This window comes from Pristis pectinata, chromosome 1, assembly GCF_009764475.1.
Source record: "Pristis pectinata isolate sPriPec2 chromosome 1, sPriPec2.1.pri, whole genome shotgun sequence".
In the NCBI taxonomy this organism is placed as follows: Eukaryota; Metazoa; Chordata; class Chondrichthyes; order Rhinopristiformes; family Pristidae; genus Pristis; species Pristis pectinata.
The window spans coordinates 30143836-30157719 of NC_067405.1; the positions used below are offsets into that span (position 1 = coordinate 30143836).

At 35.8% G+C, this 13884-nt stretch overlaps 1 protein-coding gene across 1 annotated transcript in view; it reads right to left on the reverse strand.

The window, feature by feature from the left end:
• Positions 1–13884, reverse strand: part of LOC127580667 (solute carrier family 35 member F5-like) — a 65966-nt gene that overhangs the window by 48531 nt on the left and 3551 nt on the right. The window contains 2 exon segments of the mRNA XM_052034390.1: positions 3185–3323; positions 7911–8000. Coding sequence (XP_051890350.1) covers positions 3185–3323; positions 7911–7927 — 156 coding nt within the window. The 5' untranslated portion in view covers positions 7928–8000.

Here is a 13884-nt window from a genome sequence, read left to right on the forward strand (position 1 = left end):
ATATCAAGAGATGTAGAGAAACAAAGGACTGCAGATCTAGATGAAAAACATGATGATGCTGGAGGAACTCAGCAGGCCAGGCAGCAGGGAACTCAAAATGTTGACCGCCTGCTTTACTCCATAGATGCTGCCCAGTATCTTCGTGTTTTTCATATATCTAGGGATGTATTGTATAACTGCAATAATGAAAGGCGTTACATTCCTTCAATAATAAAGTCCCTTCCAACTCACTGGGGCCAGGTTCCAAGCTTCATTTCCACTTTCTCGGGCCTCAGATGTTACACAGCATTTAATATAATACTATGCAACAACTAAAAAATCAATTAAAACATGTTAATAGAAATGATACCCAATAGTCTGGAAATCTGCTAATTTGGCACTGCCAAAGTCCCGAGTGTGCTGGATTATCAGTATTTTACTGGAAAACTTTATCGATATTTGTGAAAAAAAGAGAACTGATTACTTACAAAGAGAAATGGCTCATGCGCAGTGTATTGGTCATTGGGCCCAAATGCTTTAGTGCTGCAAATTCTATGTAAAAATTTTGGCAAACTTTTATCTTTCTCGGTTCTAAAATTCCTTGCAAGTGGCTGTAATTATATAGCCATAGCAGGCTCCCCTGCAGCATATCATTACTAAATTTGAAATTTCATCTGAAACAGCAGAAAAACTGCAATTTACAGCAAAGCATTCCAAAGGCAAAATACTGGGAGATGCTGGAAATCTTAAATGGAAACAGAAAATATGGGAAATCTTTCTCTTGGTCAGTCTTTCAGGACCTAGGATGTCTTGCTTCCACTGCATTCTAAGGAGTGGAAGATGCCTGTGTGTGAAATCTTTAACAAGGGGTGGCAACCACGAAGTCTTTGCAGAGTGAGGTCTTTGGTCCAGTGTCGAAGAGATCCGAGATGACCGGAACACCAGGCTTGCTGCAGACATAGCATGCATACATACACATACATGGATGATGCACAGACACGAACTGGCAACACACACATGGACACTGACACATAATCATGTCAAGTAGCATCACTGTAAATCATTGATTCTTCGAAAAGTAAATATTTCAATATTTCATTAATCATTAGCTATTTATTTGCTGCTTTGCAAACTACTCTTTTAATCTAATGCACCCAATGTTTGCAGTTCCAACTTCTGTTGAAATGTTCTTTACGAGGGAAGGTTTTTATTAAAAAGGCTATAGACAAAAAGGCTAAAGAATGCATCGTATTAAAAATCAAATTTGAATATACATGTGCACAACTGGAGATGTGAACTGAGCCTTTCAGCATTTTCCAGGAAACAGTAATTTCCTGAGTTCATTTACTACTGGCTCATAAGACCATGCAGAAAAAAGATATCTTAGACAGCAAGAGGGTTTGAATGGCATTTTTTGTCTGATATTAGTAACAGGTTAAAAGTTAGATTTTTGAATGTAATCTTAATTGAACAATATCTGAGATTCAAGGAAGGATTACCTGGTTAATACAAATACTTATCCCTAGAAATGAGTTGGTGAATAATGAGGAAAGATTGAGTAGATTGGGCCTCTATATCTAGGCCTATATTCATTCACTGGAGCTTAGAACAATGAGAGGTTGTCATGTTGAAACTGACAATTCTAGGGAACTTTACAGGGAAATGCTATGAGGAAGTTTTCCCCTCAAAGGCAAATCCATAAACCGGGGAGCATAGCTTCACTGATTGCCCATTCAAGACTGAGGTAAGGAATAATTTATTTTCCTAGAGGTTTGTGAAGGCTTGGAATTCTCTTCCTCAAAGAATTGTGGACGTTGAGTTACTAAAAATAGTAAAGGCTGAGATCGGTACATTATTGAACTGTATGCTTCATATCAAGGGTTAAGGGCAATAAACTGGAGTTGAGCCAATGATGAGATCAGAAACAATCACACAATATGACAGAACAGACTTGAGGGGCCACTTTAATGTTCTCATATCTGTTTTGAAATAAAGACACTTCAATTGCAAATCCTTTGATCTGTGTAAGGTGCTTAGAATGGGACAATAACTGAGAGGTGAAGATCCATTTTAGTTCCAGGACATTGACTGTTATTTGTAATACTTCCACATCTGTCAACTTTTATTCTTTGCATAATCAATTTTACCTCAATGTATACAGACATATAGACTTAGAACAATCTCAGGGTTTCTTCTCCTACATAGTTATGAATGCTTGAAATTCTCCAAGAGTTATGGATACTCAGCTATTAAGTATAGTCAAGGCTAAGAGAGATTTTTGAAAAATAGGGTTCTAATCAATTCTAAATGTTTGCATATACTGAAGAAGATGTTACATTATCAGGTAAGATATTGTGCTACAGCCTTTTTACTGGAAAACTCATGTTTACATAAAGTAGTAGGAACAGGAGTAAACTAAATGCCTCCTCACATCGGCTCTGCCAATTATAAGATTATGGCTTCATATTTCTTCCTTTCCTAAATTCTGTATAGATCAAAAATCTGTCCATCTCAGCCTAAGACACATTCAATGACAGCCTCCATAGGTTTCTGGGGTAAAGAAAGTAAGAACAGGGGACTTGACAGGGTGCTCACCAATGTGTTCCCACCAAAACACTGATCAATCCTCAACATCCATTGGTAATATCTGTATGTATTCAAAAAATGTAGAAGAGGGACATCCTTGTATAAACTGACATGCTAGTGGAAGAAATGCAGTTAACTATACGGTTATCATACAAAATGCTAAAAGAAACTGTGTGCCCTAATTATAAAATACACTACATCCCAACAGAAATTACTCTAGACCATCTAGTGGGAAGACCAAATTGTAATTTCTGACATTAAAATTTCATTCTTTAAGCAAAGAAATATGTTAATTCTTATTCAAGATGCCAAAACAATGACTTAGAATATTGGGCACTTTATAGAAATATGGCAATAGTTCGTATTTATAGTTGTGGGAACTTACAAAATAGATTTTCAAATGATGTTCCCTTTAACTTCAATATACTTGAATGTGCTCCAAATGTTTGGCAGCATATTCAGGTAAACTTGTATGTTTATTATTTTCTGTGAATTTCTCAATCTATTTTTTTGCAGTAAATACTACTTGAAACAACTATAAAAAGGAGCAAAAAAAAATAATGAATTTAAGGAAACATTAGTTTTAGACTAGACAATATGGTAAGACCACAGTACTTACTGAAGTAAGCTCAGATGATGCAACCCAGATGACATCAACAATCAACAGAATGATTATTCCGAGAACCATACGTCGCCTCTGGGGGAAACTGCTCTGTGAGCTCATTCGGTTCATGATAAACACCCACACCATTTGTAACCTGTGAATTACAAATTGCATTGCAATAAATGCAAAATAAATAAGTAACAAAGCACCTGAATTTTCTGTCATTACCCTAACATATTAATCTCATTTCTGTTTTCTCATTCATTTATATGCTGTTTTTGTCCATTCAGACTCTGTTTATTTGTCGTGATTCATGCATAGCCAATGTTTCCATGATGCATCTCTCATTGATCTCTCTGAATTTGTTTCCTTTGATCTCGCTCTCATTTTTTTCATGTTTCCATATCTTGGTTTCCCACTTTGCCATGAATTTTTCAGTCCCTCACACCTTTTATAGTCTCACACCTCTCCCTTTTACGTCTGATTTCTATCTCTCACAGTTTTTCCTCCCTTTTCTCTGATTTCTCTCTTTCCTCATCTGTCTCTATTTTGCTCTATACCTCCTTTCATATTCCTAGATTCCTCCTACATTTACCTTTTTATTGGCAGTTTGTAAAGAGGAGTTTATTTGCTTGATTCAGGCATTTGGATAGATGGTTGTTGCTCTTCAACAATGTGCTTTTTCACTTCATGCTACAAATGCAATATTGCTTTTGAGGGTGAGCAGCCTGTAAGTAGAGCCAATGTACTAAGGGAACAGCATTCAGGACAACCTAGTTTATTACAAAGGACTCTGGAAGCCAGCTATTTTATAACGGGGGCTCCCCAGGTCAAGGATGACCTGACTTACGGAAATCCAACTTTATGCAAATTCTCCCATACATATTTAAAGAATTTTTCAATATAGTAATAATAATAACAATAATAAAATATTTCAGTGTGTTCATTAATAACTGGATAAGGTACAAATTCCATTAGTTTAATTATGGACACTGTTATAGTAAATATCCAATGAAATTAAAGAATTATAGCCAGTGTATGTAGAGTGATATGACATGGCTAAGTACAGAAAATGGACATTTCTGACTTACGGAGAAATCAGCTTATGGACAGTTCTCAGGAATGGAACCCTTTTGTAACCAGTGAACTGCCTGCACTCGTCAAAAGCAACTGATCAGATGAATAGAAACAAAGCGATTTCATTTCTGCGTTCAGAAGAAGACCTGGAGCTGAGGGTTCAGGAAGTGAAAGACAGCATGCTTCTGGAAGTGCAAGAGACTTGCGTAAGAAAGCTGAAGAAATTTGTAAAATAGAGAAACAGAAATATTTTAAACAGAGTGCGGGTCATTACTGGGGTCTAGCAGTGGCTGGTGTGTGTGTTGACAGAGCCTACAGTTTCTCTCATACCTTCCATTAGATGCATTAGAAGCTAATTTTTGTTTGGTTACATGGATCTCCCCAGCTGAGAGATTTCTCTGTGGTAACATGCTCAAAGGTGGCCATATGCAGTTTCTACACAGTGCATCAATAGTTCCCTATACACTGAGCTGTGCAGCAATGAAATCACCATTGCATTGCACCAGAAGTGCCGTTGGAGGGTGAAGATTGGTTCCTGGTTCTGACACAGACTGGCAGTCCAAGCAAATCTCTTTCTTATAGGGGATTTCATACTTGAGAGTGTTTGGACTCCAGGACATGAGTACAATAACGAAAATATACATTTTGGGATAGCGCTAAGTGGAGTCTCACTGTAAAGTTTACAATCATGGATTGCCAGGAAACATGTTAATCTTGGATTTGCACTGAATTAAAACTACATTGCAACTATAAGCTATCTGAGGTTAGATACTCAAGTTGCTAGCGAACTTCTTCCCTTCTGGGCTTCCAGAAGGAATGCTCGATCTCGCTGTGAAGTCATAATGTTGGTTTTGTAGCATGCACAACTCAGCTGGACATCCTGCCTCACATTCACTCATCCTGCCTTTCCTCTTGTTGAATACAAATCTTTCCAAACTAAATATTAATCAAAAACAGAAAGTTGGTTAGTTTTCCAGTTCTCTAACAATAAAGAATACATATTTTTAAAAGCATATTAAGTACGATAATGAATTGTTGGAATTAAGCAACTACTGGAATCTAATTAGCTTTATAATTCAATATCTGTTGAAAAATTCCATCAAGTCCCTTAAAAACTGTACTGCCTCATGAAAATCAGGAGGAAATTAATTTTGCAATTTGTTGTCACAATTCTTTGCTTCAACTTAAAATTCTAGATTTATCCAAGAAGACCAAATATGCAAACCAGAAAGGGTAACCAATCTAACTGGCAAGTCATCTTGCAAGTTCTGCACCATCACACAACAGAACTGCTTCGTAAATAGAAAAGTGAAAGCAGAACTATCTGAAAGCACTTTCATCAATGGTATAAAAGGAGTAGAAGAGACTTGCAGAGTAAATTAAAGCTGTGAAACGAAGTACAGGCAGGATAGTATAGGTGCAGAGGAGAAAAACTATTCCATGAACACATTTGTACATAAACATAACGCTTTTGAAATTGACAGTAAAATTTGGCAAGAAAAAAGCAAGGAAGTTGAACAAGATTTTCCACAGGATAAAAAGTGAGCAGTAGCCTTCTGGATTAGTTGATATTTATATAGGAGAGGGATGTAAGCCAGGCATTGAAAAAGTTGAGGCTGAGTATTCACTATTCTAACAATATTGAAGATACTGCAGTGACAAAAATATGGCAGGTTATGGGAGTTGAAAATTGAATGACATCTACAAATGCACTATCAGGGACAAAGGAAGAGCTTCTGGTAGAAAATGAATACCCTGACTTACTGACATTAAAATGAGTCTCAAAATTGTCAATGGCAGACTGTAAATCTAATTATTGTGACATACAAATGAAAATTAAGCTTGTGTTTAAACTCTAAATCTGTGAGAAGTTAGGATATTTATACAGGAAATAGGAAAGAGCCAAATGGTTTCTTGAGACACAGTTGAGGCTACTGTACAAGTACAGCAGCATAAATTGTTGCTGGAGATGTGGTTGGTGAGGGGAACACTATACGTCTAAACCAAGGAAAAAAGATAATGGACTGGGTGGATAATGAAGCCATCCACACCAATAACTTTCGAAGAAATCCAAGAGAAAAAGAAGAACGATGAGGAGTAATAGTGCACAGTGGTGACAGTAATCTGATTTGTAACTTAATGTCTGCACGATGGACAAGCTAAAAACCAGATTTATTAGATTGTGAACTGGGAGAGAGTTGGATGTCTATGACAAATTCTGAATCTCTAGCAAGGAAAGGTAGCCTGGATATAATTGAAAAGGATAGGGATGAGAGCATAGCTAGCCTCAAAGTGATTAGGGTGATTACAGTAGCTCAGAGCAAAGAAAAAAGGGTCTGAGGAAAAGCATCAGTTAACATCGGGCTGTGGAAGATGAGCATTAATCAGATTGCCACTACTTATAGAACCTCACATTGTGCATTATAGCTTAATTTTGTGACTGCTTTTCAAACATAATTAATTCTGTTTTTGTGCTTCAGGACCTTTGAAACATGTTAAAATGATTTTCTTTTATAAACCATGTCCACATGTGCAATATAAATGGTGCCTGGTACAATCATATGTCAATGAGTCAACAGGAGGAAGGATATGGGACAAATGATAATTACAACTTAAAACATGTGACATGAGTTAATAAATGAAGTTCAATACTTGTTCACCACCAGACAGAATAGTCAAATGCTTGCCACTCAAAGATTCCCTGACATCCGTCAAATTATAAATCATCTTTCTCAATTTTATTTTGTCTTATCTCAGTATAAACTTAGAGTAAAAAGATTTTTGCAGAAATCAACATGTATAGTTCTGGCATCAAACCCACAAAATAGTATGTTCTTCAATTTACCAACTGACAGAACAATGACACATGATGTTTTGGCATGTCTAATGTTTGTGGCACATTTAATTTTCAACAAGACAAAAATATATTTATAATATTCATTGTCACAAATAAGCTTAAGCCAATAGCAAAATATGATTTTTTTCCTTTTCAGGTGTTAACATCTAGCTACAATGACTCAATTTCCACGCCCTTCAACAATCGCTGAAAAATAATGCATCAGTGCCAGCAACCTTACTCCACCTTAGTTCAGGTTCATTCATCAGTTTCTGTTCTGATGGAAATTTTGAAAGGAGTGCATATATCGATTTGAATAAACATGATTGGACAAATGGTCAAGCCATTCTTGAAGGGAAATGATTTGTATGGCTCTGGGGAAGGATAGTGGTGTATGACTAATTACCAGAATTTCAAACTGGTAGACCAGCTTTCAAGATCTTCCACCATACAGTATTAGGTTCCTTGAATTGCAGTTGGGATATTATGCTCCATGATCCTGTGCTGACAAGCTTAAAATATTACAATAAAGGCAGATTACTAAACAGATACATGGAATTTCAATTTCTTTACAATGGCCCTCTAATTAGCCATACTTCTAAAGATTTTAGCTGCAGTAACCTAATGAAGGGACAAATCAGAGCCTATCCATCCAGGATCAATACTAAAATATTGCTTTACTTTCATTTATAAATGCTTTACTTTTATTATTTTATTAATATATTACAAGAACTCACAATCAAAATTAGTAATAGCAATTGAAAGAGTTCTGAAATATTGTAAAATGATTGATTCAAGTAGTAATCAAAAGTTTGTGTTTTCATGTACCTTAAAAACTGTTTCATATAGACACCTTCTGAATAAAGATATCCTATTCTCTCAGCCTCTTCACCAAATCACACTTTACTTTTGTTTCCTCTACATCAAAAAGACATAAATTAGGTAAAATCAAATTGATTAACAATATACATGTGTCAAATATTTGATCATATAATCTAAAGCAAAATAGATAGGCTATACTCCAATGAAATTTTTATACCTCAACCTCTATTTTTCTATTGAAATATTTGAAAATGGCAACAGGTAACCAGGTACCTGGAAAGTTTTCCTTCTTCCACCTGAATAATAATAATTTGAGTCAGATGATAAATGCAAGGGGTAACACAAAGAAATCTTAGGAATCTAACAGACATACAAAAATGCAAAACGATATCATGAAGCTTAAAGAAAGAGCACTTAATAAGACTCATAATCAAAATAAAAAGGAATTAATCAAAGCCTTCTTAATAAAAATGAAAAGATTGCCAAAGGGGTAGGGACAATGTTAACAATGGAAATATTTGATGGGTTTCACATCAGTATTTACAAATGAAGATGTAACAAAGGTTGCTGAATATTTCAAAATATTTCAGCAAAATATTGCTTTTAAAAATCCAATTTTAAAAAAAGGGAAGAATAGAAATGTTGCCAGATCCTAGTAATATGAACCGAGTGGTTAAGAATTTTTTATTTGAGATAGCAAATGTTAAATCTCCTTAAAAGGAAAAATAACAACTGAAGTTGCAAGCCAGATAGCTCTACAGTTCCTATTTGCTAATTCCTGGAAAGTTACAGGCAAGTCCTCAAGGACTATTTAGTATACTGTGCTTCAGTAATTTCTTCCAATTTTGGGTACAAAAAAAGACAGCATTGGAGGAACTTGTCATAAGTATGTTTGTACAGGAGATGCTTCATCTCTTTCTGGGGTGGCCACTGACCCACCTACTGACCCAAACCCACACCATCCAAACTGAAATAAACAGGACATCCTGCTTCATGCTCAGCTCACTTTGTCTTGCCTCTTGCTCTGCATCTACTTTCATCTACAGTAACATTTAGAATAATTAGTTGCACTAACAAAAAAGTTCTGCCTAGATTACCACCTTGAAAATAACACCTTGGATATGGGTGAAATATTTACTTTCCCAAATTCTTACCTGCAAGTCAGGGAGAAGACTCTTTAATATGGATGAGATGATTTAAAAGCAACCATATACAGTGGAAGCTTTCGTGAAACAAAACCTTTATCTCCAGGTGTTGAATACAATTTTTCCAAATCAAGTACCAATAAAAACATAAAATTGGGTAGTTTTCCAGTTCACCTTTGTTTTTCTTTTTAAAGAAACATAGTGATCACTATGTGAACTGTTGAAATCACGCATCATCTACAGTCTACTTAACTTTAAAACTCAAATCCACTACATAGCAAAGAGTACTCCATTGAACTTATTTGAAAGAAAATTGTGCAGCCACATGAAAATCAAAATGAAATTAGTTTTGCAATCTGTTGCTATCATCCGCTGCTTAAATTTACTCAATTCTAGATCTATATGAGAAGACAAAATATGCAAACCAAATGCGTGCTCCCTTGCTGAAATTTATGAAATAATGAGATCTTTCATTTTTTTATACCTAGCTTTCAAGTCTATCATTGACGTAGGAGATAAAAGTTTCTTCTGTTTGCTGGCAATTAGGTTCTAACATAAAATGAGCTCAAGTAGTCTCATTTCAGCTTGTAGTGGAACTGGAACCAGCATAAACTGGCTTTAGTTCAGCAGTTATTAGTACTTCCATTCAGAGAGGCCACGGGATGTGAAAATGGAGAAGTTGCACATGGATGCAATTAAGGGTTGCTCTTCTGAGATTGTAGCTGAGGTACATAGCTGGGTCAGAATACAGAAAGCATTTTTTCTGCATCCAGCTGTTCCACAGCTGATCTGGGAGTACTTCCCTCAGTGTAAATGGAAAATAGTCCAATCATTTCTCACCTTTATAAGCACAGAATTTTAATTACTAATTAATATTTATGGGACAATGTATTTTTTCTAATATGAAATTATTGCAGTAAATATAGAATAATAAATTGAAATGACTCTTTTTCAACATGTGTGCCAGCAAAATACCAAAGAAGTAGATTTAGAAAAATGCAAGGTAAAAAAAGCACAAATCTATAATCACAGAATCATACAATAATTACACAACAGAAAAACTCTGAGCCATCTCTTAGTAAGAGCAATCCAGCTAGTCCCTCTTCCAAATATTCTGCAATTTATTTCCTTTCATATACTTATCCAGCTCTCTTTGAATGCTACAAATGAATCTGTTGCCAATATTATCTCCCATAGTGCATTCCAGATCCTAATCGCTTGCTGCTTAAACATGTTTACCTCATGTAACTTTTGGTTCTCTTGCCAACCACATTCATTCTTTGTCTCCACCCTATCACAGATGTTCCCTTTCCACCCCTTTTCCTCTCTGCAATTTAAAATTCACTTGCTTCCTGATTGTTCCAGTTATGTGGAAGGGTCATTGACCTGAAATGTTAACTCCATTTCTTCTTTCACGAATCCCCATTACTTGCTGAGTGTTTCCAGTAAATTATCATTTTGTGTCTATACCCTTCACAATTTTAAAATTATATCCCAGCTTCTGCAGCCTTTCCATACAAATTGCTCATCCCTGAAATAATTTCTGCATCCAATGCCTGTGAATTTTTCCCAAAGTGTGACACAATACTCCAGTTGTGGCCAAATCACCATTTTATAATGGTTCACCATGATTTGCCCAATCTTGTATTCTATGTCTCTATTCATAAAGCCCAGGATGCCTTTTTTTTTTAAAACCACTTTCTCGACCTGCACTGCTATTTTCAACGAACAATGCACATACCCCAACATCTCCGCCTTTATACCCCTTTTAGAATTGTGCTCACTAGTTTATATTAACACTTTGATCACTTTGCACTAAAATTGACTTTTTGTTCTAATTGTGTTCTTTCTTGTAAAAATCATGTTTTATGTTCAATTTATGTTTTTCTTGTGAATGCTGTTTATATGATGCTATGTACCTGTGATGTTGCTGCAAGTAAGTTTTTCATTGCACCTGTGCATACATGTACTTGTGCATATGACAATAAACTCGGCTTTGATACCTCTGATTCTTCCTACCAAAATGTATCATTTAGCAATTTTCAGCATTAAATTTTATCTGCACTTATTTCACCGTTCTGCCAGCATGACCATTTCTCCTTCCTCCATCAAGTTTTGTGTCATCTGTAAATTTAGAAAGTGTGCCCTGTATACTCAAGTCAAAGTCAATAATAAATATTAAGGAAAGCAGCAGTACTTATGCACACCCCTAGGAAATTTAACTATGTATCTCTCTCTTGTCCGATAAACAACTATTACATGATGTTCCCTTTTACCTAGTCAAATTTCTATCTATGTTGCCACAGCCACTTCTTTTACATGGCCTTCCACCTTGGTGACAAGTTTATTATGTGGCACTTTAGCGAAAACCTTTTTGAAAACTAAATATATCACGTCAATTTCAATTCCCTCATCATCTTCAAGAACCTCACTTACATTTATCAAGTTAGACACAACTTGCCTTCAACAAATCCAATCCAACTTTCTCTAATCAACCCATACTCGTCCAAGTGACTGCTATTTCCATCCATGATTGTTGTTTCTACAACTTTTCCCAACTAGCAAATCAACAGGTCAGTAGTTAATGGATTTACCCCTGCACTGTTTTTTTGAACGAGGGTGTAACATCTGCATCATCTTCCTTGATAAAGACTGAAGTAAAAGAGTTATTTAGCACCTCTTCCTCTACAAGTAGATTACTTTTTCAATCTCCGATTGTCCCCACCTGTCCTCTTGCAACTATTTTCCTGTTCACAGGCCTATACAATACATTTGGGCCTACTTCTATGTTTGTTGTCAGTCTTTTCTCATTCTCTGTCTTTGCCTTCCTGGTTTCCCTTTTTAACTTCCTCTCTGAACTTCTATAATCAGTTTATTTGACATGTGCTAACAACTTGGCATCTAAAATTTGCTCTTTATTGTGCCCTTATCTTTATCACACTTTATCTGCCTTTTGGGTCATCCATGAAGCTCTGGCTTTAATTTCCCTACCCTTCTCTTTTTAAGTCTGCCCTTACCTAAAAAAATTTCTATTTCTTGCTGTGGTGCTATTAATCTCTCCTAATCCTTTTCACATCTCTTTTTTTTTCCTCGCATTTTCAATGCTACCTTCCTATGTCTACCCACTTACAACATTAGTCTAAACCTCCTACAGAGCACTAGAAAATATATAGTGAGACATTGGGCCCAGCTCTACTGAAATTTTGACCTAGCAGTAATTGTAAAACAATAAATTTATGTGAAGACATATAATATTAACGAATGCCACCTTATTCAGGGCTGACATATGGCACAGTGATCAATGGATAACATGCTAAAGTGAATAACAATCAAGTCTTTGACAGCAGCCTTGAGTTTGAAACCTTTGAAAAATACAACTTGTATTTATTTTATGTAATGTCATGGGGAATCTTCAGGAGTGATAAATAAATAAATTAGAAAGTAAGGGAAATGGAATAGTAGGTAAAACAGTTCAAATTAAGTGCTTACAATTCAAAGTTGTAACAATTTAATGCATTGGAACAATTTGCATCAATGGTTAGGAACTACAATTCCTCTTAGCAAGTATATTCACTTAGCATATTATGATCATAAAATAATAAGGTTAATGGGCAGGCACAGTAGTGTAGTGGTTAGCATAATGCTATTACAGCGTCAGCGATCCAGGTTCAATTCTAGCCACTGTCTGTAAGGAGTCTGCAAATTCTCCCCGTGTCTGCATGGGTTTCCTCTGGGTGCTCCGGTCTCCTCCCACATTCCAAGGACGTACGGGTTAGGATGTTGTGGGCATGCTATGTTGGCGCCAGAAGCGTGGCGACACTTGCGGGCTGCCCCCAGAACACTCTACGCAAAAGATGCATTTCACTGTGTGTTTTGATGTACATGTGACTAATAGAGATATCTTATCTTAATGTACTTTTCTGGCAAAAAATATATATTTACCTCAATTAAAGGAACACCAGAAGTATTAATATTTTCTAGATGCTGGCTAGGCAACTTGGCCTATAATGGCTCATTAGAATTATCCAAATAATAGTGATTGCATTACCTGAACGAAATGATTGCTCTTCCTCCTACAATTGCACCTCTTTTTAACTGACTGAAAAGTCAACCTCAAAGTCATTTATCTGCCCTAAGCCCTCACCTTAGCGGGTTGCAAAAATCATTAAGTTCACCATTTTGAAATGTAGGCACTTTGATATATAAACATGTTATTAAATAAAAGATATACTTTGACTTCTTGAAACCATTTGATACAGACTTCAGGTTTTTGATGGTGGATATAGACCCAGCAAACTTTAACAGAAAATTTATGGGGAAATTGTATAAACTTGTAATTACTTCATGCTGTTTCTAAAATCATTAGCAATTACTGGAAGTTTGGTTTAGCACCAAAAATGGATATTTACAAAATAAATATCTAATTGGTAATTTCTCCAAAAAGCTTTATTATCATAATTTTACATTTTCAAACAAGAAAAATAAATGCAGAAAAAAAACATTAATTATATTTTAAAAAAAGCAATTGGAAAGTGGGATGAAATTAATTTCCAGAAGCTAAACTTGCAGGTTCATGTTACACTTTTTCTGGCAAAGTAAAACACGTTTGGATCAACTAACAGCTGGCGCTGTTATGCTCAAATGAAATGTCTTTAAAATAAAAGCCGAATGAAAATATCCCAACATTGAGCATTTTTTCTGTATTTATATCATTCTTATTGTGGGATGGGGTCACCCAGTGTGAGCGCCGCAGTCGTGGACTTCAGTGGGAGTGGATTCCAGTTCAGCAACACCTGGACTGTTGTGCACAAGATGTTAGGAAATGTTGGGGGATA